The 21762-nt window shown below is 41.5% G+C and overlaps 1 protein-coding gene across 4 annotated transcripts in view; it reads right to left on the bottom strand.

Moving 5' to 3' along the window:
• Positions 1 to 21762, bottom strand: part of cdk17 (cyclin-dependent kinase 17) — a 39891-nt gene that overhangs the window by 10770 nt on the left and 7359 nt on the right. Inside the window, exons 1-3 of one of the 4 annotated variants that reach the window (XM_042403852.1) lie at positions 10708 to 10949; positions 9276 to 9420; positions 4762 to 4926 (exon numbers count right to left, since the gene is read on the bottom strand). In XM_042403852.1, coding sequence (XP_042259786.1) covers positions 4762 to 4926; positions 9276 to 9402 — 292 coding nt within the window. In that variant the 5' untranslated portion in view covers positions 9403 to 9420; positions 10708 to 10949. Of the gene's footprint in view, positions 1 to 4761; positions 4927 to 9275; positions 9421 to 10707; positions 10950 to 21762 lie in introns of those variants that run through there. The other 3 variants (XM_042403851.1, XM_042403850.1, XM_042403853.1) reach the window with 3 other exon arrangements.

Raw genomic sequence — 21762 nt, 5'->3', positions numbered from 1 at the left:
AGACACTGGTGTGTAAAATTGGAGGAGTTCCCCTTTAATAGTCTGGTCTATAAAAGCAGAAAAGAGTTAAAAATGCCATAAAATTTTCCCAGAACCATTGAGAATGTCTTAAAATCTTAAAAACCAACAGTCCAAACCAAAAGATATTGAATTTACAATCCTATAAAACAGAGCAAAGCAGCAAATCTCCACATTTAAGAAGCTGCAACCAGCAAATAGTTGAACTTTTTTACTTTATAAATTTGTTAAAACAATGAACTCATTATCAGCAGTGCTGCTGATTTATCGATGAATTGATTACATTTTCCTTATCAACTACTTGACTAATCATTTAAGCTCTGACATTACATTGGTTGTCAACCTGGAATGATTTCAAGATATTGTGAGCAGATGTCACAACCATACAGAAGTATTCAGTTGTGAATATATTATTAGTTTTAGTCAGTGGATCTCAAACTGTGGGTGCAGAGCCATTGCAAGGGAGGCGCACATAACCAGGGTCAAAAACGTCCGGTGACACTTAAGTTAACACACATCAGATGACATTTTGTCACTAATACACGAATAACCGCTGCGCTGCACTGCATTAATTGCTGGAGCCGAGCCCTCGTTAATGTTATTAGTTCCACCTGTGCTTTGACAAGTCTAAATGTCTGCAGGGAAAAAAAAGACCTGGGAGGCTTATTCATTTGGAAACAATAAAGTAACACGGCTATTTGAATGCTGGAAGGCAATCAGGATTCAGCTTATTAGGATTTATTCAGACAGCAAAAAGAGTTTTGACACTTAAGAAAGGAAAAACCGGTGGTCTTCATCAGGCAAACACGTCAGCGTCTACGTCAATAAGTCAAAGTCTATCAAGCTCTCAAGTTCACTGACAATATAGCAGGTAAGCTTCGTGTCTTTTTTTAATCGTTATTAGGCAAAGTTTAACACGCATTTTTCATTCTCACAATAGAAATGAATGAGAAACATGCAGTTCATGTTCTTTATAATGTTATTGTTATTAATCTGAAATTTATGTGTAATATTTTTGGCTTCAAATGATGCTGCTTAACAGAAAAAGTTTGGGAACCGCTGCTGCTGTAATAGAAGAAGCTGTAGTTGTGAAAGAAGTAGTGATAATATATTTATAGTACTTTACATTGTACTTTAAATTGAATATAGGATAGAAATATCAGCTTTTCTGTGCTTTAAAAGACTTAAAATAAGCATCTCTAACTTTACACAGACCCCTCCTCCTCTGTCGTCTCCTCTCAGACCCTTGTAACCCCCGAGGCCAAAGATTAAACACTATTACTTGCAACTTGCACCACTTCCTCCAGGGCAGTAAAACTACCACCACTACCATAGCACAGCAGGAGCAAATGCACTAATGTACAAACCACATGCATCCCCCCCAACCCCCCCTCCAACACACACACACACACACACACACACACACACACACACACACACACACACACACACACACACAGTTAATGAGTAGCCATGGCTGAGCAGCTCTCTGTCATCAGTGTGTCAGCGCCTCCAACCATGCAGTCTGTCATCAAATGTGAAGGCACAGAGCGGAGAAGCGGGACGAGAAGGAAATCTTTATAAGGTTTCTGTAGATGGAGATTAACTGTGTGTATTTATTTCCAAACATGATAATCCTGATTATGTCTCTAAACATCACATTAAAGATGATTAATAACAAGCATCAGTCTAGATGTCAAGAAACAATCGCAGCACTTTCTCACTTTAACATACGTCTTTTCTTCTCGAGGTCAATGTTTTCTTTACGAAATTCACTTCATAAAGTCCTACTTTATTACTCTGCGGTGTTGCCACAAGCCAAAGGCACACTTTGCCCCAGAATTTGAACCTGTCTGTGGTCATCTAGTTAAAAGTCTGCTCAGATTATAGGAAATTCGGGTTCTACTTTTAGAAACTCAAATGTTTTTAGGATTTTCCTCTTGGGCTGACCCCCTTTCTATTCCACTCGGTTTGTCGCTGTTTACCCAAAGATGGTTGATGTGAGGTTTCTCTGCTGCTTCTCCATTTGAACTTTGGGTTTGGTCACAGTGGAACAACTTAATGCACCACAGCGGCTCTCTGAATGGAATAGAGACACCTTTAACATAGAAATAATTATATGGTTATAAATATTGATTATAGCTGCTTTAACCGTGTATATTTCTGTAATAGGCTACATAACTGTCAAAAAGGATGCTGCAATTCTTTATTTGATCATCACGTAAAGTATTTAGGTTCTCAGCAGCTATGAAAAATGTTATTAGAGTATTAGTGAGTATTATGAATGAGCCTGCATGTGCACGAGCAGATGGATGGAGAACAGGTGAGATGTATCAGTGTTTACTGCATAAAGGTGAGTGCACGTGTTTGTACAGACAGCTCTGACCCATGCATTTGATAAATGAGGCCCTATGATATTAAAACCCTCCAGAAACTTCTTCCTCTTCTAACCCAGTTACTTTCTCTTTATAAAACACTTTTTCAAACAACTCATTCATCCACACGTTCCTTCTTTGAAAGCTTCCAAATGATCTCTCTTCCCTTTTTTTTTTGTCACTTCTGTCTCTCATTCACATGTTTCTTGCCCCACTTCAAAAACCCAACCGATTCTTTTCGCTTCTCACTTCTTCATTTCACTCAACACACGTCTCTTTTACTCCTACTTTAGTGTCTCTTGTGCAAGGTTTTGGTAGGCAGCGGCCCATCTGATACATTCCTCCATTACCTGCACTTTTCTAACTTGTGAGCTCCTCCAAAATGATCTCATCTGTCCTACTTTCTTTTCCTTTCAACCTCCTTTCACTTTCACATACATCTCCTTTATCTTCTGCTATCGTATGTCTTCCTCGCCCACTCCAAAAACTCTCAAAATCTTCCTCTCACAATAATATTTTCACTTTCTCCCGAGTTACATTCCTTCACTTCCAGCCAAACCTGTCTGTAAAGCCCCAAAAATCTGTTTTCAAATGTTCCTCCTTCATTCTTTTCCTTTTTGCTTTAGCACCTCTCGTATCTTCACTTTTTCCCCCCCTTTCTCAAAAAATCTTTAAAAGATGTAATTCTCCACCCTATTTTTGATCTTTCTTTCCTCTACATCCTTCCTACACTTCCCTCCCCATGTAGAAACATTCCTGAGTCTCCTTGATCTTTTTCTCTCCCTACTACTCATCACTCCTCATCTTCCTTCTCTCGCCTGTCTTTGGGCAGCTTTGCTAATAAGCACACGTAGTACTGAAGCAATATGTGGTACACTGATGTCCTACTTAACTGTCCTGTTTTTAGATCCAAGTTCCTCTATCTAGGCCAGGGTCCAGTGCGAGGCTCAACAGGTCCTCCACAGTATCAGCCATGGACAAAAAAATTAGCTTAGAGAAGCAGCGATCATCATGTCATTGCCAATAAAAAGCCCAAAGAGTGTACGATTTCAAACAAGTGTGAAGATGAACAGATTGTTTGCACAGATGCTGTTATTACTGCCTGGCCATGTAGAAGAAAATCAGTCTCTGTGCAGCACAAGTGATTCTAGAATTGTTGAAGGTTTAAGGCAGCATTTGTCTGGTAGAGTGAAGTGGAACTTATCAAACAGGCTGTGATAATGAATCTGGACTGACTGTCAGTTTAATCAATGTTAAACAGACAGTATTCACCAGTGAATACAGTGACTGAGCAATCTGAAAACACTAAAATATGAAGTTTAAACCAATTAAACAGTTTGCACTTCCAAGATCTCTGCATTTTGTTTTATTATTCACTTCTCTGTACTGTATTGAGTTTCCATTTTTTTTTTGACTCATAACCATCTTTGTTGAAGGTGTACATGTGCAGAACAGCGATCTTCAAAACCACTGTTTTCCACCTCTGGCTATTTATTTGTTACTTACACAAACATGATGAATAAGCATATTAAAAGAGGTTTTTTGTTCGTTTTATACATCATCTTGAACTCACCACCACCACTACTACCCGAAACCTGAAAAAAAGACTTTGATGTGTAAAATCGGCGGCGTTCCCCTTTAACAGACAGGATAGGGGTTCTGGGGCGCAACCACATGCATATGGTTAAAGATTTTAATAAGGCGCAGCAACTTATGTTTTCACCAACAGCATGTTTTCATTGCAATCAGCCAGGCTGTTGGTCAAAACAAACTGCAAGCTTTAACTGTAACCGTGTGCTCTAGACCTCATCCCCTCCAGATCACGCCAAATTTTTTTTTCCCCTCCTCTTTAGGCTTTGCTTGAGTAAAAAAAAAGCCTGGAGACTGTTAGATTTCGATACCCACAACACTTTCGTCCTCTGTGTCATTCCGTCCTGTGAATCATCTCATCATCACTCTCCGGACTGTCCTGACCCCCAGCTTGAAATCTGTTGCTGCTTTGAATCATCTCAACACGGTCTCCCTTCCAACCCTCAGGATGAGACACACGGCTACGGATCAACTGTGATTAACCAGTTCACACAGGAAACGGCGTCATGTTTGACTGAATCCCCCATCCAGCTGTCACATGGGTGAAAATAGCCCTGCTGAGGGCGAATAGAGAAGCTGCCTCATGTGGAAGACACCCATTCACTCTGCCAAGATCGCGTATGAGAATGTTAGGGAAAGAGGACGGAAATCTCAGGACCATGACACGTTTCCTGTTTGTTCCCAGATGCCATCTGCTCTCCCACTACTCACTTCCTTCCGTCTGTGTGTGTGTGTGTGTGTGTGTGTGTAAGTATGCGAACATGTGCGTGTGTCTCACCCAGACGACTGCCGTTGCGCGGCATTGCCATGAAGGACCCCAGGGTGCCACCAATGACGCTGTGCGGCCGGCGGAGAGGGGGCTTCTTGAAGGAGCCGGTGTACTGGTGCAGGAAGGAGTGCATGCTGTGGGAGGTGGGTGGGCGGCCGTTCCTCATGAAGGGCTCTGAAACACAAGAAGAACTGTCAGAAATTCTGCTTTCCTTAAAATCAACAGAGACTTTGCATCACAAATCTCTCAGAACCCACATCAGGCATCAACATGGTGAGACACTGAATATCAGCTCTCATCTTCTTCAATCTCTCGCAGCGTGTTCTTCATTAGAAATGCACGCTGTGTGGCCGAGTTTTGTTTAAACCAACAGAACTTTACTTCAAGTCCAGGTCCTGATGTTTCCTGAAATACTAAACATCCAGCTCAATTATGGAGAAATATGTGTAAATAAGTGATGTAATGTTGCAATAACTAACTCAATATGAGCGGAATAAGACGTTTTTTTCCAACTTTTGTAATACTCAAGAAAGAAACTGAATAACTTAAGGGAAACACCGGAGCTGAAGTGACTTATGTCAAAAGAAAACCTGAAATGAACACATCGCCTGACAAATGTGGCCTAACAGCAAAAGAATTAAGAAATGTGGATGCAGTACTGGAAGATTAATAGCTGATAAGTTATTATGTTACTCTAAGTAATTAAGACATGAGCCACACACATGAGCCAGTAATAAATTTCCAATCCTAGTTGACAAGGGAACCCTTTGAGCAAATATTACAACCTCTACCTGCGCGCAAAGTGGCTGCCAGAGTCCAGCAACACCCATACGAAAAGGTCAGAAATGATCCCATGGTGATAGATCTGCATCAGACTGGCCAAGTCCCTACAGAGTAGATATACATATGTGTGTGGTGACGGGTAATAAGCCTTTCTGCCACATGCCAACTTCACTTTAAACTCTGAGCTGACAGACATCGCTGTGTTCACACATGTCAACCCAACATATGAACTTTATGCTGCCTTCAGGTGCCTGTCAGCCTTATCGGAACTAGAAGCCAATCACGCTTGAATCATATAAAGGAGGTGAATACTGTGTATCAAGGTTAGTTGGGATTTTCATTACATTTATGGACAGAGTACAGAAACCCTGCCAGCAACTGAAAAGCACAAAATAATAAAGAATTTCTTATTGAGTTTGAAAGTTCATTCATAGTTTGCAGATTTCCTTTCATGATTATTTTCAAGACAGGATGACTCTGACCTTTGACCTCTGTTACTACTGGCTGCTTCTAGTGTTAGCTAATCTGGGAACTAAAGTTTATTCTACTTCTTCTTTCGGCTGTTCTCATTAGGGGTTGCCACAGCAGTTTCCATCTCTTCCTGTCCTCTGCGTCTTCTTGCTTGTTTTCCCTCATCATATCCATAAACCTTCTCTTTGGCCTTCCTCTCATCCTCTTGCCTAGCAGCTCCATCTTCACCATCCTTCTCCCAATATAACCATCATCTCTCCTCCACACATGTCCAAACTGTCTCAATCTCGCCTCCAAACCGTCCAATGTGAGCTGTCCCTCTAATATATTCATTCCTAATCCTGTCCATCCTCGTCACTACCGATGAAAATCTTAGCACCTTCAACTCTACCACCTCCAGTTCCACCTCCTGTCTTTTCGTCAGCGCCACCGCCTCCTAGCCATCCAACATCACTGGTCTCACTATCGTCTTGTAAACCTTCCCTTTCACTCTCGCTGGTACTCTTCTGTTGCAGATCACTCCCGACACTTTTCTCCTCCCTGCATGCACTCTCTTCTTCACCTGTCTTCCCGTTACTTTGAACAGTTCGCCCCAAGTATTTAATCTCATCCACCTTTGCCACCTCTATTCCTTGCATCCTCACCCTTCCGCTGTCCTCCCTCCCATTCACACACATGTATTCCGTCTTGCTCCTAATGACTTTCATTCCTCTTCTCTCCAGTGCATACCTCCACCTCTCCAGGTTCTCCTCAACCTGCTCCCGACTCTCACTATAGATCACAATGTCATCTGCAAACATCATAGTCCCACAGACTCCTGCCTGATCTCGTCCGTCAACCTGTCCATCACCATTGCAAACCAGAAAGGAGTCAATCCTTGATCTAATCTCACCTCCACCTTGAACACATCCTGCACTGCTCTTACACTCTTACATCAGCGCAGATAGTCCTGCTTTTAATTTGACAAGTTTACATTATTAATTTCTAATTGACATTGTGGGTGTGTGTGATGTGCTGTTGTGTGTAGCTTTGTATTTTGTATGGTGTGTTCTGTGTGTTTTTTTTGCTTTGTAATGTTTGTTGTTGTGCTGTTGTATGTTTTGACTGTGGGGGACTACAGATGCAAATTAGCTTCGAGCTAACTCCGGTGTAGTGCATCTTTAATGTTGCACAAAGTGCACATTGTCCCAATCAATAAATCAAATCTACAATCTACTTCTGCCACTCCTGACTTCCTCATACAATATCATACCTCCTCTCTCACCACCCTGTCATATGCCTTCTCTAGATCCGCAAAAACACAATGCAACTCCTTTTGACCTTCCCTATACTTCCCCATCAACGTTCTCAAAGCAAACATTGTATCTCTAGTGCTCTTTACTGGTGTGAAATCATACTGCTGCTCAGTAATCATCTCTCAACCTAGCTTCCACTACTTTTTCCCATAACTTCATGCTGTGGCTGATCAACCACAGCTCTGCACAGCACCCTTATATCCTTGAAAATGGGTACCAGTACACTTCTTCTCCACTCCTCAGACATCCTCTCACTTTTCAAGATCGTGTTAAACAATCTAGTTTAGTACTCCACCGCCATCTCTCCTAAACATCTCCATGCCTCTGCTGGTACGTTATCTGGACCAACCGCATTTCCACTCTTCATCTGCCCTCACTTGCTCCTTGCTAATCCTCCACACTTCCTGATTCACTATCCCCACATCATCTAACTTTATCTCTCTCTTATTTTCTTCATTCATCAGCTCCTCAAAGTACTCCTTCCACCTTCTCAACACACTCTCCTTACTAGTCGGCACCTTTCCGTTTCTATCCTGCATCACCCTAACCTGCTGCACATCCTTCCCAGCTCAGTCCCTCTGTCTGTCCCTCTCTGAAGTCCACACAACAGTCCTCCTTCTTCAGCTTCCACCATCCGATCTTGGCTCTGCCTTCATTCTCTTCCTCTTCTTGGTCTCCATCCTACAAACCACCATCTGACGCCACCTAGCAATGTTCTCCCCTGCTACCACCTATATCCAAGCCAGTATGGAAATCCGATTTATGATCTGCATGTTTGATTTGGCATAGGTTTCACACCAGACGCCCTTCCTGACGCAATCCTCCTCATTCATCCAGGGCTTGGAACCGGCACTAAGAACGTGCTGGCTTGTGCATCCCCAGTGGCCGGGGTTGAAGTTTATTCTACAGCTGTATTTATTATGAGTCACTCTGAATAGAGAACGTCAGTCAAATGATTGAAACGTTGTGTAAAAGATGGATGTGTGCGTCCATTTATTCTGGCAGCTGTCAATCACAAGTGCCAGCCAATCACTTTCATGTGTCTATCAAACCGACGGCTCATAGGAGACGCGCTGTACTGTGGTGCCAAAACTGGCAGAGTGTTATATAACAAAGAGAAGTCAAGGAGAGGGTATTTGCCTATATACTACCTGTGTGTGCTCGAGTAGCTCCTCTGCTCTTACTCCAGTTACATAATTTTATAGAGAGCTACTCAGTGGAAGTTCTTTACAGCTGGTACTGACACACACACACACAAACACACACACACTGTGTTCTTACTCTCCATCAACTTCAGTGCTTCATAATTTAAATACCCCTGAGAGCTACTGAGATACTGAAAGCTCTTTATGTGTGTGTAGTTTTATATGCCTGCTGATGGATGTGTACAGGAAGATATTAAATCAGATGCTTGATGTTTCCTGTCCTAGTGGAACTGTTCCAGCGATGCTCTACAAACATTTTAATACTGTTTTACAGTGATACACAGATTTTTTTAATTATTTTTTAGAATAAATTGTAGCTTTTATAAGAGATTTTTCACATATTTTAAACCGTTTTTTTTTTTTTTTCCATTAATTGGAACTCTCTTACACAGGATTTCTGACAAATGTCGACAAGATTTTTTAAATTTATTGCAGTTTTTATAAAGGATTTTTTAAACAGATTTTTTAAATGGAATTGTAGTTTTTTTAAGGGATTTTTCTACAGATTTTAAACAGATGTTTTATCAACTGTATATATCAGCAGATTGCTACAAAATGATGTTAATCAACGGAGCTCAGAAAATCCTCCAGTAATAGAAAATGAGGAGAAGAGTGAAGAGCTGGTTATACACCGGAGTCCCTTAGTAAAAAAAAATATTTTTAAAAATTCGATTTCATAGATTTTTTTATCTCATATATTTACAGATTTTTTTGTGAAGAACAATAAAATAATGAATCCTGATCTTTTCAGACTGATACAGATACTTACCATTGTCCTTGGTGCCGCCGTCCTCGATAGTCATCTGCTCGGCCAGTTCGGACAGAGACTCATCGATGGTCTGACTTGAGCGGAGTGTTAACGACAGACGCTTCTTAATCCTCTTCATCTTTTCCATGGCAGGGCAGTGCACGGCCTGCAGGACACACACAAACACACAGAGGTCAACAATGATTCACCACAAAAATTCAAGCTCACACAACATTCAGAGTGGGGGCTGAGGGTACCTGAGCACCTGTCCCTTTGCCCCTTGATGTCTAAGGCTTTTTTTTGGTTTTTGGTATTTTTGTGAAGGCCTGCTCATGGCCCTTATCAAGAAGAACATTTAACAATTAATAATAGGGTTGTGCAATATGACAATATATATCATTTCATATTCTGCTCTACTGTTTACTTCGTTGTGTCGCAAATCAGACTCTTCACAGCAATACTTTTTGTCATTTGGACTGAGGTTGGACCGACAGTCATCGACCACTGAGCCTTAAAAACATTGTGTTTTAAAAATTCACAACGGACTACAAATGGAAACCAGAATGTTTCTGGTACCAAAATCATGTCCCGTTGTCTACAGATTCTGCATTCATATGCAGATATCTGTTTATAGAGATTAAAGGGAAACTTTGGGATTTTTTAACCTGGACCCTATTTTCCCATCACTTTGTGTCTAAGTGGCTGATGGGGACAGTGTCTGACAACATTATGGAAAGGATCATACAGAGAAATAACATGTTGGTTTTTTTTCACTTGATCTGGTCTGTTTGTTATTGTGTCTAAACAAGTCTCACTAGAGAAGAAGTCTTGTTCTGAAATCTCGCAAGAGTTTAGTTGTTGTCTAAATCAGCTGAATATTCAGCCATAGAGTTGGAGAGAGGAGTGCTGGGAGGAGTTTTTTGTGTCGGAGTACAGAAAGCATATCTTAGTATTATTAAAATGACAAAAGCTTAACTCTTGTGAGAGTTACAATAGAGAACAATCTTACAATATTCAATAAAGAGCGAATCATAGTCCCCCTCTGATTTCATCAGGCAGGGGACTATGATTTACTATGATGATTAGTTGTAAAATTCCATGTTTCATTCTATTTGAATATGTATTGCTGTACTTCAACAGGTTATGCTGTAAATTATGTTGCGTTTGGTGTTTTAACATCTTGTTGCCCCTTTTTAACTTTGAACACCTGCCCCTCTAAAGGTCTCCACTTGGCCCTGGTGTGTGTGTGTGTGTGTGTGAGCAGCGTGGGAGATTCCAAAGGCCCCCGTACAGTCCCAAATATCTCAACTCATGAATAACGTAAAGCTGCTTTTAATCCGATATTCAGTCACTCTGCAAATGCTTGAACAGCACATGAATAAACCATGAACGACGCATGAATAAAGGATGAATATCACAGACTTGAATACAGCTGTTTCACTCACACACTCACATTGAAACAGAGAGAGATTAATGACCTCTAACTGAAGGAGTCACATCAGTCAGCAGATACACACACTCGCTCGCTCACGTCTACGAGCACATGCTAGTGTTGTTCCAGACGAGTGTGTTTGTGTTGAAGCAGCAAGTCGTCCAGGTCACAGGAAACACCTTGCTCAAGCTCCCTAATGCCAGTCCCTGCTCATTGTGTTGCTGTGTCAACGCCCCGCGCGAGTGTAATGTGTGTGTGTGTGTGTGTGAGGAAGGGGGCACGCTGGGTGAGCGGAGGAAATGCAGTGAGGAAGCAGCAGCAGGAATGCCCCGCCCGTCCCGCCCCGACCCTTGGCGGAAAGCGAGCTGACCCCTGCCGTCACCGTTGCTTTCTTTCTCTCTTCCTCCTTCTCTCTTTCAGTTTCTCTCTCTCTCTCTCTCTGCCTCTCTGTCTCTCAAGGTCATTAACTCCCCTCGTACTCATGAGACACCATCTGCCTATCTGCTAACACACGCCCCTCCGGCGATTTGTCATTCATGACGCCGCGCGGCGAGAATCACTTCATCAATCAGTGTCGGGGCATGCGACCGCAATCTCACACTAACACACTATCACAACCTGTCCTTCTCATTCTGTTCAACGGAAACTACAAACACTTCACTTACAGCTGTGTGTGTGTGTGTGTGTGTGTGTGTGTGTGTGTGTGTGTGTGTGTGTGTGTGTGTGTGTGTGTGTGTGTGTGTGTGTGTGTGTGTGTTGTATGAGAGGTGACATGACCTGAATTTCCTCTCAGCTGGCTGCAGTTGGTCTAATTAAAGCCCAACAGGCTACCGAAGATGAATTTATTAATTAAAAGATTTCATTTCATGAATATTAATTATACTGTTTGCCATATTGTCAACTGCTGTTTCCGCAGCCAATAACGAACCGTCAAGCTCGTCTAGACACGTCTGCGGCTCCATGACAACACGTCGGCACACTCCATCTGCTAAATAAGACCCTATGATGTTGAGGTTGAAAGCTCCGGTACAAGTGAGTAATGTAAGTGGACCTTGAGTTGAGACTGAATTGTCAACAGAGCTGCTTTTCACAAAGTTGCTATATATTGAGAAACAGAATGATGGAAATGTCTGTTTTTGGCTCTTCCAGTGAATTTAAATATCTGAAAAATAATCCAAAACTGACAAAAAATGCTCCTAAAATACAACCAGAGATGTTAAAGGTTTGGTTCAGAGTTCTGTCTTGCAACACAGACACAACTGCTATATGTATTCTGAAAGTTATCTCCATTCTGGCTGCAATATCTCTGTAAGGCAACTATTAGAAATGGGAGACAAAATCTTCATTCCTCCTTCCAAACTATAATCAGATCCTATTCTCTAAAGATCCCTTCCAGACTTGAAATCATGAGTACAAACAGACAATCTGCATTAGCGAAGAGGAACAACTGACACGAGCTCACTGCAAAGACATATCTGCATAAAAACACCACAAACTCTGACCACTAACTCCTCAAAAAAAAGCAGAAATCATGACTAAATGTGTTATCGACTTATTTCAAAATCTTAGTATTTTTCCAAACACTTGTCACTCTCCCCGCTTGATAAAGTGTGTGTGCGCTGCGCCGTCCAGTAACCTGTGTGTGATTAGCCCACTTTTGAAGGGGAAGTGTGTCATGCTGGCTCTGGTGGCTGTATCGGCATGCAGATCTGATGACGCCACACACGCATGTACACACACACACACACACACACGCACACACACATGCACGCACACACATAGAGCTATCAGACAAGTAATAGGAAAAAAAGGAGAATAAAGGCAGCTCATAAAAATCAAAACACATATATAAAAACCACTGAATTGGAGAAACACTCTCACACAAACACATTCGCTCACACACACACATACACACACACACACACATACACACACACACACACATACACTGTCTGTAAGATAAGCACCCTTTGTCTCCCTTACAGAGGAGTGTAACAGAGCTGGGTTTTATCTCTGCAGCAATCCAAAACAAAGAGACTCATGTGATGTGTGTGTGTGTGTGTGTGTGTGTGTGCGTGTATTGAGCATCTGGCACACATGAATGATGTGTGTGTGTGTGTGTATGTGTGTGTGTGGGGAATTCAACATGAAAAGCGCGAGCAATCTGCCAACGACTGAGAGACACAGAGAGGGAACTGAGCCCCGCCGCTTGCTTTTTCATCATCAGCATCTCAAGAAATTCTCTTACACACACACATTTTGACCCACATTCCCAACAACCCCCACTCCATCACTCCTCTGCGCCCTCCTGGATGCCTCCCAAGTGCATTGTGGGTAGTCTGGAGGAGGAGACTTCAAAGGGCAAAACCCATGGGGAGAGACAACGGACGACGAGGCCTAATTACTGAGCTAATGATTACACACGCAGCCACCTTCCTACCTCCGTCCCTCGTCTTCCTTCCTCTCTCTTTCCCTTCTTCTTCTACTTTTTTTTTTTTTTTTTTTTCACTCTCCTTTTCCCACTCCAATATCAGAATGAGGTAATGAAATGGAAAATGTGGCTTTATGTTCGATCTCGGAGATGTGGGTGAAAGTGTGAATGCGAAGAGGAGGAGGAACAGTGGGAGGAGGAAGAAGGAGAGGAAGAAGAAGAAGAAGAAGAACAGGGAGAGAAGAAACGGGAGAGAGAAAGTGAGTTTATTTCAGTGAACGGAGCCATAATGGAGTCTTTGTGTTTGGTTAAGAGCCATGAAATCACCCGAGTGACTGCAGGCATGTACAGTACCGCTGAAAGAGAGCGAGGGAGTCGGGGAGAGGGGGGGGGGGGGCGATCTGGTTGCAGGAGCTAGATTTAGTGTTTGAGGTGGATTCAAAGCATTCACTTTTTGCAGGTGACCAATCGAGTGTGATTGTTCCCCCGAATCCAAACTTCTAAAAACTGATCATCAAGCTGTGAGCCTGAAATTCAGCCTCATGTGAAGTGCTGAGTACTGAACCTCAATATGTTCTGAGTACAGACCACAATGTGTCTGCAGCATCAACTATGGAAATGTTTTACGTGTTGAAAGTTGCAACTAGTGATTATTTTTCTCTACTGATTAATCTGATGATTAGTTGATTAGTCATTTGGTCTATAAAATGTCAAAAAAAATGGCGATAGATGTGGATCACAGTTTCCCAAAACCTAGTGTGACATCCTCAAACGTCTTCTTTTGTCCCGACTGACAGCTACCCAAATATATTAGAGACAGAAACCAGAAACTATTCACATTTAAGAAGGTGGAATCGAGTAGAAAGTACTCAAAATGATGAATTGATTGATTTTCTGTCGATCAACTGATTAATCGTTGTTGCTCTAAAAGTTTGTACCAAATGTTTTGTTTGTATCCTTGTAAGAGACGTCTGGTCGGAGACGATGCATGACTTCTAGTGTTTTTTATTGAATTTTGTCACCACAGATGTTTATTCCTAAATGTAAAAGGTCATCAGCTGTCTGTTGCTGAAGTCCGGCTCTGACTGAATACTGGTTGTCTAAATTCAACTGTGTGTATTTCCCCAAATATGACACAGATATGAAATGTGCATTGTCTGAGTTAAACCGCTTTGTACAGGAAGCAGAATCTGGCGTTACAATTTGGTGTCATATTAAAAATAAATCATAAGCAAAAAATGATAAAAATTGTATTTAAAGAGACAGTTCAAACTTTTTAAAAAAAATATTTCCCTGCTACTATATCAGCACTAATATCACCATCAATAAGTGACTCACACTGAAACAAGCAGAACCTTGAATCCTTGAACAGACAGAGAGTTCAGACTGAACAGTTGCTGGCGCTGCTGTCTTCTCAAAGGAAAAAAAAAAAAAAAACAGCAGTAAGTGTTTTTAATAACACCGCTCAAAATAAACCCACTCATATATCACAACCACTTAAAAAAACGGATAGATGGAACCATCACTTTCTTTTTGGAGAGCGGATATGAGAGAGCTCGAAGGGAAAATGATCTCACTTATCAAAGAAATCTATTCATTAACTTTTATTTGTGTCTCATTCTTCTTGTTCTTTTTGCTTACTGAGTCATATTTCCCTCTGAGTCTATGTGTCTGATCAGTTAAAAGACACCAGATATTTTTTTGGACCTGGTCTTGTTTTTCTCCTTTTCGACAAGATGTGTTGCTTGTGTTCAAAATGTAGTATTTATTATAATATATATCTGCAACACCTACACACACTCTTTTTTTTTGCAATTGCAACATTAACACCTCTAATAAAGTGGGAGTTTCTCATCCCTTAATACTTGTCTGTTGCTTTAGACTTGTTTATACCACAGAGTTGCTCATGTTACTAATTTCAGCTCACTGCTTACCAACTCTGAGGCTTCATCTCCACCTGTGTGACACTGTAACAAGAAGGAGATGTGAGTTTTCCACAGGCTCATGTATCTTCTACCTGGAGTCATAAATCTAACACCTGACAGAAAACAATGGTTGCCAATACAGTGATGTCAGCAGTCTGAAGTATGAAAAATCACCAATAACAGCACAGTCAGCCAGAGACAGAGAGAGAGAGAGAGAGAGAGAGAGAGAGAGAGAGAGAGAGAGAGAGGAATACCTGCTGTAGTTTATGCTTGCCTTTACATTTGTGAAACAAGTGAAAGATGCTGTAGAACAACAAAAAGCTGCGACGATTAGTTGATTAATCAGTTAGTTGATCAACAGAAAATTAATCTGTAACTATTTTGATAATCGATTCATCGTTTTTAGTCTTTTTTTTAAAAGGAAAAATACCCAAAATTTGCTGGTTGCAGCTTGTGGAATGTGTCATCATGTGTCATCTAGGCCTATAATAGTAAACAGATGATCTTTGGATTTTGGACGGTTGATCAGACAAAACATGACGTTTGCAGACATCACCTTGGGCTTTAAGAAATAATAACATGTTTCACTCTATTCTGATATTTTACTGACAAAACAGTTAATGGAGGAGATAATGGGCAGATTAATTGATATGATAATAATTGTTAGTTGCAGCCCTACACTCTTCCACTTCAATATGACCTGGATGCAGCAAGTAAACAAGACATATTGTGAACAATGCCAACAGTGATGTGTTATTAAAACTGAAATATGACAGCTGTTCAACCACAGCTCTTTAAAGATATGTCTAACTGAAGCACTCTCAATAATGTGAAGTTATAAAAGCCTAAATGACTGAATTTGAAAGTTAGAAGGCTGGTTATATCCTGTTTTTCTAATTGTCAAAAAAATCCCATGAAAAGACCAAAACCAGTAATGAATTGATCTCACTAATAAGTATTGTTTGTGGAGGGAAAAACCAATTTCTCGCTGTGACAACAAAGACTACCAACCAGCCAAAGCCTGATTTACCACAGCTTGTTCCTCTGTGCCATAGACCTCCATTGTTGTCCAAAAACAATTAAAACCACATCAGTGAGTCACACTGTCGCACTGGCTGACATGTTCCTGTGTAAATACTAACTAGTGCACCAAATGCCTATCAATCTGTGGTTGAAAATAGTCCCTACCAAAAGGAATATTTACCCCTCTTCCAGTCACGCACTACAGTGCCCAGCTGTTTCGGGAAATAAATGAGCCTTTCTTAAAAAATGAAACTAAATATTTGTGACGCTGTTTCTTTGAAAGATTGACACTTCCTCGGGAAAGAACTGGCTTGAGTCTGAGACACACAGACTACAGACTGGGTAGGGAAGTCAGAAAGTACAGGCTATGGCATTGTTGTTTCTGGACTTTCTGTGGGATTTGTTGACGATAAGAAAATGTAGAATAATACCAGCCTTATCTTTTAAATCATCATGAAGGCCACAACCGTCTACAGTCATCCCCCGCCCTCTGGAAGCGGATAATGTTAGCTTGATTTTGTCACAGTTCCAAACCTCGTCTGACTCTTCGGCTCAGCTCCACACTAGACAACCTGCTCATCATTATTCCCTAATAACAAATAACTTTTACAACACTTCTTCTTTGCAAATTGTGTCCTATAAATGTGGCTCACTCTCTACTTGTGGCCCACACACGCACACCACAGAATGGAGACGGCAGCTTTTGTCTGAAACAGTGACAAACGTGCGAATCAAAGCATTTTTACATGAAACGCTAATGTGCGGCTGAAAAAAAGCTCGAAGGTGAAACGTGAACTCGCACAGGTGCTCACTTTTTGATTTCTCCTCATTTGCCAACGTCTCTTCGTAGGACCGGAGGGGAACATAAAGTCTGCGCTGCCTCGGGCCCGCTTACATCACTCCTATCATAGAGATCACAGCAGCACACACACACACACCCAAACACCAGGGAGTTTCCCCTCTTATTGCCAGTATACATTATCCTACATGATGTACACCGCTACAAAGACTTCAAAGACAAGGAGCAGTGAAAGGGTGTCCCCTCCCTGAAGCCTACAGGCTGGATGAATCCCTGCATCTGATATCTTTGACAAGCACAACTGTGAAACCTGCTTAAATAAACAATTTCTGGACAATTTCACAATGACTGTACTGTAGCGTCCGCTGACTCTTTGCATTTTAGCGCTCTAGATGCTTTTCCAGCTCCAAACACGGATGGAGATTGACATTTTTCCAGCGGATAAAGATAATACGCAGGAATATTTTCCGCGTTGATGTCCCATGAATATCTAGATTGTGTGTTTTGGAGGCTTTCACACACTCAACGAGAAAATATTTTATCAAAAATGATTTGACATGCAAAACCAACATATTCTGAATACTAACCCAAAAATATCTTCAGTCTCACTGCTAAACTATTAGCGCTGTCATCTGCCCTTCAAAACAGTTGAACTCTACCGAGTACAGTCACAAGCGTGTGTTTGTGCGGCTATGAGAACACACACACACACACACAAACAGAGTATCAGTGCTGCTGCCCGGTGCAGTGGGCGCTTTCCACTGAAAGACCCTTTGTTTGTTTGAGAGAAAACTAAAAAGGAGCTTCAGCATGACTGACCCGGAGGGATGAGCTGAAATAACCCTGTATGTGTGTGTCTGTAATCGCACAAAAGGCTGCAATGTTAATATTAATAGGAAATTACCGATGACCATAAGTGGAAAAATGTCTTTGGGGGGGGGGGGGGGGGGGGTAATAAAAAAGATGGAATAAGAGAAGAGGAACAAGGGAAGACAGTTTCATGAGTTTTCACATGAGAGATTTAAAGAGAAGTGAGACTAAAGTGCTTACTGATTACTTAAAAAGAGTATCATAGACACCAGAGTCATCCTTTTGTCCACTTGTGTCATTAAACACTTCATTATGTTGAGTGACTGTAAGCTACCAGCAGGACTGAAAGTGAAAAAAAGAACTGCAATCTGTTATACTATGCTGTTTAATATGTCAGTATTCTATAGGAGTCAGTGCTAAAACATACACTACATCTGCTAGAAAGAAAGACTTCAGTCATGGTGCTTTGTCAGGAAACAGCAGATTAGAACCTTCAGGTTGGGAGCGAGCAACTGCGAGGTCCAGATTAGAAAATCGATGGTAAAAAAGCTATTATAAAAAATAAAAATATTTTAATGAAAGATCCCCTACAGACATGTTTTAAGACACATAAAAATACTCTAATTTGTGTCTGAAATCCTCATAAAAGTGCAATTACTTCCTTAAAAATCCTTCAAATTACATCTACCCCTCCCTCATTAAAAATGCAGAATCTATGAGTAGAACAGAGTAAAGCTTTGGAGGCTTCAAGTTTCTACATCACACTTGTGTAAGTTGCATATTGAACCACAATTGGCTCCAAAATTGTTGTGATGTCACAAATCATGCTCATAGGTACACACCTTAAACTCCGATTTTAGGAAATTTAGAGAAACTTCCGCTCTCAATGGATAAATATGAAAACAGTCTTCTAGTGTCACACTCTGCACACTCATCATTCTGCACAGTGAAGCTCAGACATCCGACTGTAGGAACGAGAAGAAAAGTGGATTTTTGACAGGAGGGAGACTTTAAGTAGCAGAAACTATTTCCTGTTTTTAGAAGAACTGACAGTAGTGGGTGTTTTGGAGACTGCACAGCTAAAAAAAAATCACTGCACAGAGAATGAACACACACGGTCGCTCGCATGAAAGTGTTCATTAGCGAAACGTCTTCTCGAATTTTGTTTACGCTGAAATCACTCGACGTTCCGAAACATTACATGCTTAACTGTTATCGTGTGAGACAAACAATCAATCAAGGAGAGACGTAAACAAAAACATGATGCGGGAATAGAGAGAAAAACAATGTGGAGGAGAGGAGAAAGGACACGGATCTTTAATGGGAGAGATGGAAGGAATGAAGATAAAGATGGAGGAGAGGAAGGGCGAGCTGGAGGGAAGATGTTATTTTTAGGTATGAAGGCTGCAGTGTCTCCCAGCTGAATACACACACATACACACACACGCACACACACACACACACATACACACACACGAACAGATGTAAACACAGCACGTGGTGAACCATTACCCCGTCGCTCTCTTGCCACATGACAAACACAAAGCCCACAGGCTGCAAAACATACAGGGAACTCAGCTGACACACACACACACACACAACACACACACACACACACACACACAGGTTTGACTGCACGCCCAGACACCCCAGTGTCATCCGTTTGCTGCGAGAGGAGGGTGAGGTTAAAAAAAAGCCAACACACTGTGTATGTATCGATGTGTGTGTGTGTGTGTGTGTGTGTTTGCATGGGGGGGGGGGGGGGTTAGCTTGAGGTCAAGCCAAAGGCAATACGCTCTATCTTCCAATTACGAAACAGAGATCGTCTGCAGGATGGATGATCCTCTTATCAGTTGTTCACGACGGCATTGTAATCAATCCCACACACACACACACACACACACACACTTGTTAGGAGCCGAGGCTCTCAGCTGCAGGTAGACTATAGTGCAATCTAGGCTAGCTGTGCTTTGTATGCTTATGTATGTATTTTGTGTGTGTGTGTGTTTGTGTTTGTGTTTGTGTGTCAATGCTCAAATGTTTGTTTTGTCCACAACAGTCAACAACCCAAAGATATTTCATTTGCTATCATAAAAGACTAAAGAAACCAGAAAATATTCACATTTGAGAAGCTTGAAATGACTCAAAGCAACTAATCGATTATCAAAATAGTTGCCGATTAATTTAATAGAAGGCAACTAATTGATAAATCAAGTAATCGTTGGGACTCTAATGATGTCAGTGTTGTGTTTACCACTTGCTGTGTTGCTTCCAAGTGGACGAAAAAAATGTTTCTGAAAATTACAACCTTGTGAAAAGTCTCTTGGCCTTGCTCTATCAAAATGTTGTTTTTCCTTTAAACTACAACAACAGGCGGATTCAGTGAGGAGCGTAAGTCCACATTTATTCAAGGTGATGTTACATGACTATCACCCATCAGCAGCAGGAACTCAGCTACACGGTCGTCTGATCTACTAGGAGTATTGTGTGATCAGGTTGCCAGGTTACGCGCTTTTTGACCAGCGTTCAAGTCGGTCAGCGCTGTTGTTCCCTTTTGCTTTTTAAACTATGTTGTTTGTGTATAAACAAGTGACTTGCAGTAATTAACTGTGTGCGTAGCTGCGTGGTGTTGTGTCTAACTGGTTTTGTGTGTATATGGCGTTTTACTCAGGCTGACAGTGAGACATAAACACGTAAATACACACATTCTGCAGCTTATTGAAGCATATTGAAGACTTGGCCTTGAAAAAAATAACAATCCTTTTGTGGCAGTAAAAGTCATAGTGTATGTATTATAACCACTAATATATGTTGGTGTTATATTTATATATTTTGTAAGGAAAAAGATGACCTCCTGCTGTTAACCCTGTCTTTGTTTCTCCAGTCGCTGCTGCTCCTGCACACGTATACAATGTCTCCCCGCGGAGTGTTTGTGAAATCAACACCCTCCTCTTGTCTGTCTCTTACATAACGCTCGTCTGTCCCAGTGCATCCACACCAGACTAACAAGGGTTAATGAGAAGCTTCCGGTCTGTAGGACACGGACACGCAAACACACATACACACACACACACACACATACACACACACACACACACACGCACACACAGCTGGATGAATATGATGTACAAGAATGTGTGTTTTCCTGTCTGGATGTTTGGTTGGTAAATCCAAACACACAGCTGGAGATGGCACATTCCAGTGGAGAGAGATGGGAAACTGTATAAGCTGAAGATGACACACACACACACACACACACACACACACGCTATGCTACCAATTGAGTATATTATGCAAATGACGTACCGAAATAGAAAGAGTGAAAGGAAAACAAAGGTCTCAGTATAAACTTTCACGCTTACTAAAAGAAGAACTTCATTAACATTATGAAACTTTGCAACAAGAAACTATAAATATATCTTTAAGTCTCAGACATCCTCTTGTTTAAATAACTGAAATGTTTGCAGAATTTGCTGCAAAGCGTTGGATGTTTACTGAATATTTTTACATTTGTGTCTTGACTAAAAAATCCCCTGAATGCAACATGTTCAGTTGAACAAATTTCAAAAGCTGCGTGGAAAAGCAAACAGTTGACAGTTGTGTTCATCTATACGCTAAACTGTCAACTGCAGCTTTAAAATCCTCGACAGTCACATGATAGCAACAGCGGCTACACACCCGACAACACACAAAACAAAACAAAGCTCAACCACACAGAGATTTCTAAGAACGACAGGTCGTCTTACACAAATAGATCAGAGCTTCACCCTCCTCCCTCCCTCTGTTATCACCTCTCCTCCTCTTCCTTTTTCTGTTTTATGGGTTTCCTTCATGCATCCTCTTTCTCAAACCCCACCATCTCCATTCACCCCCCCCCCCCCCCCCCCCCCCCTCCTCCCTCCCTGAGGCCTTTGGGAACAGGTGTTGGGGGGTCCCTGAGGTGCCATTTTTGTGTGTATTTGTATGTGTGTGTGTGTGTGTGTGTGTGCTGCTCACATCATCCAATAGAGGCCTGGGCTTTTTCCTGTCTTTGTGCCGAGCCAGGTCCCGGCCCAGCGTTTCCCATCAGTTCATTACATCACACATAG

The sequence above is a fragment of the Thunnus maccoyii genome, chromosome 23, assembly GCF_910596095.1.
Source record: "Thunnus maccoyii chromosome 23, fThuMac1.1, whole genome shotgun sequence".
Lineage (NCBI taxonomy): Eukaryota > Metazoa > Chordata > Actinopteri > Scombriformes > Scombridae > Thunnus > Thunnus maccoyii.
This window is presented reverse-complemented; position numbering and strand designations above follow the sequence as displayed.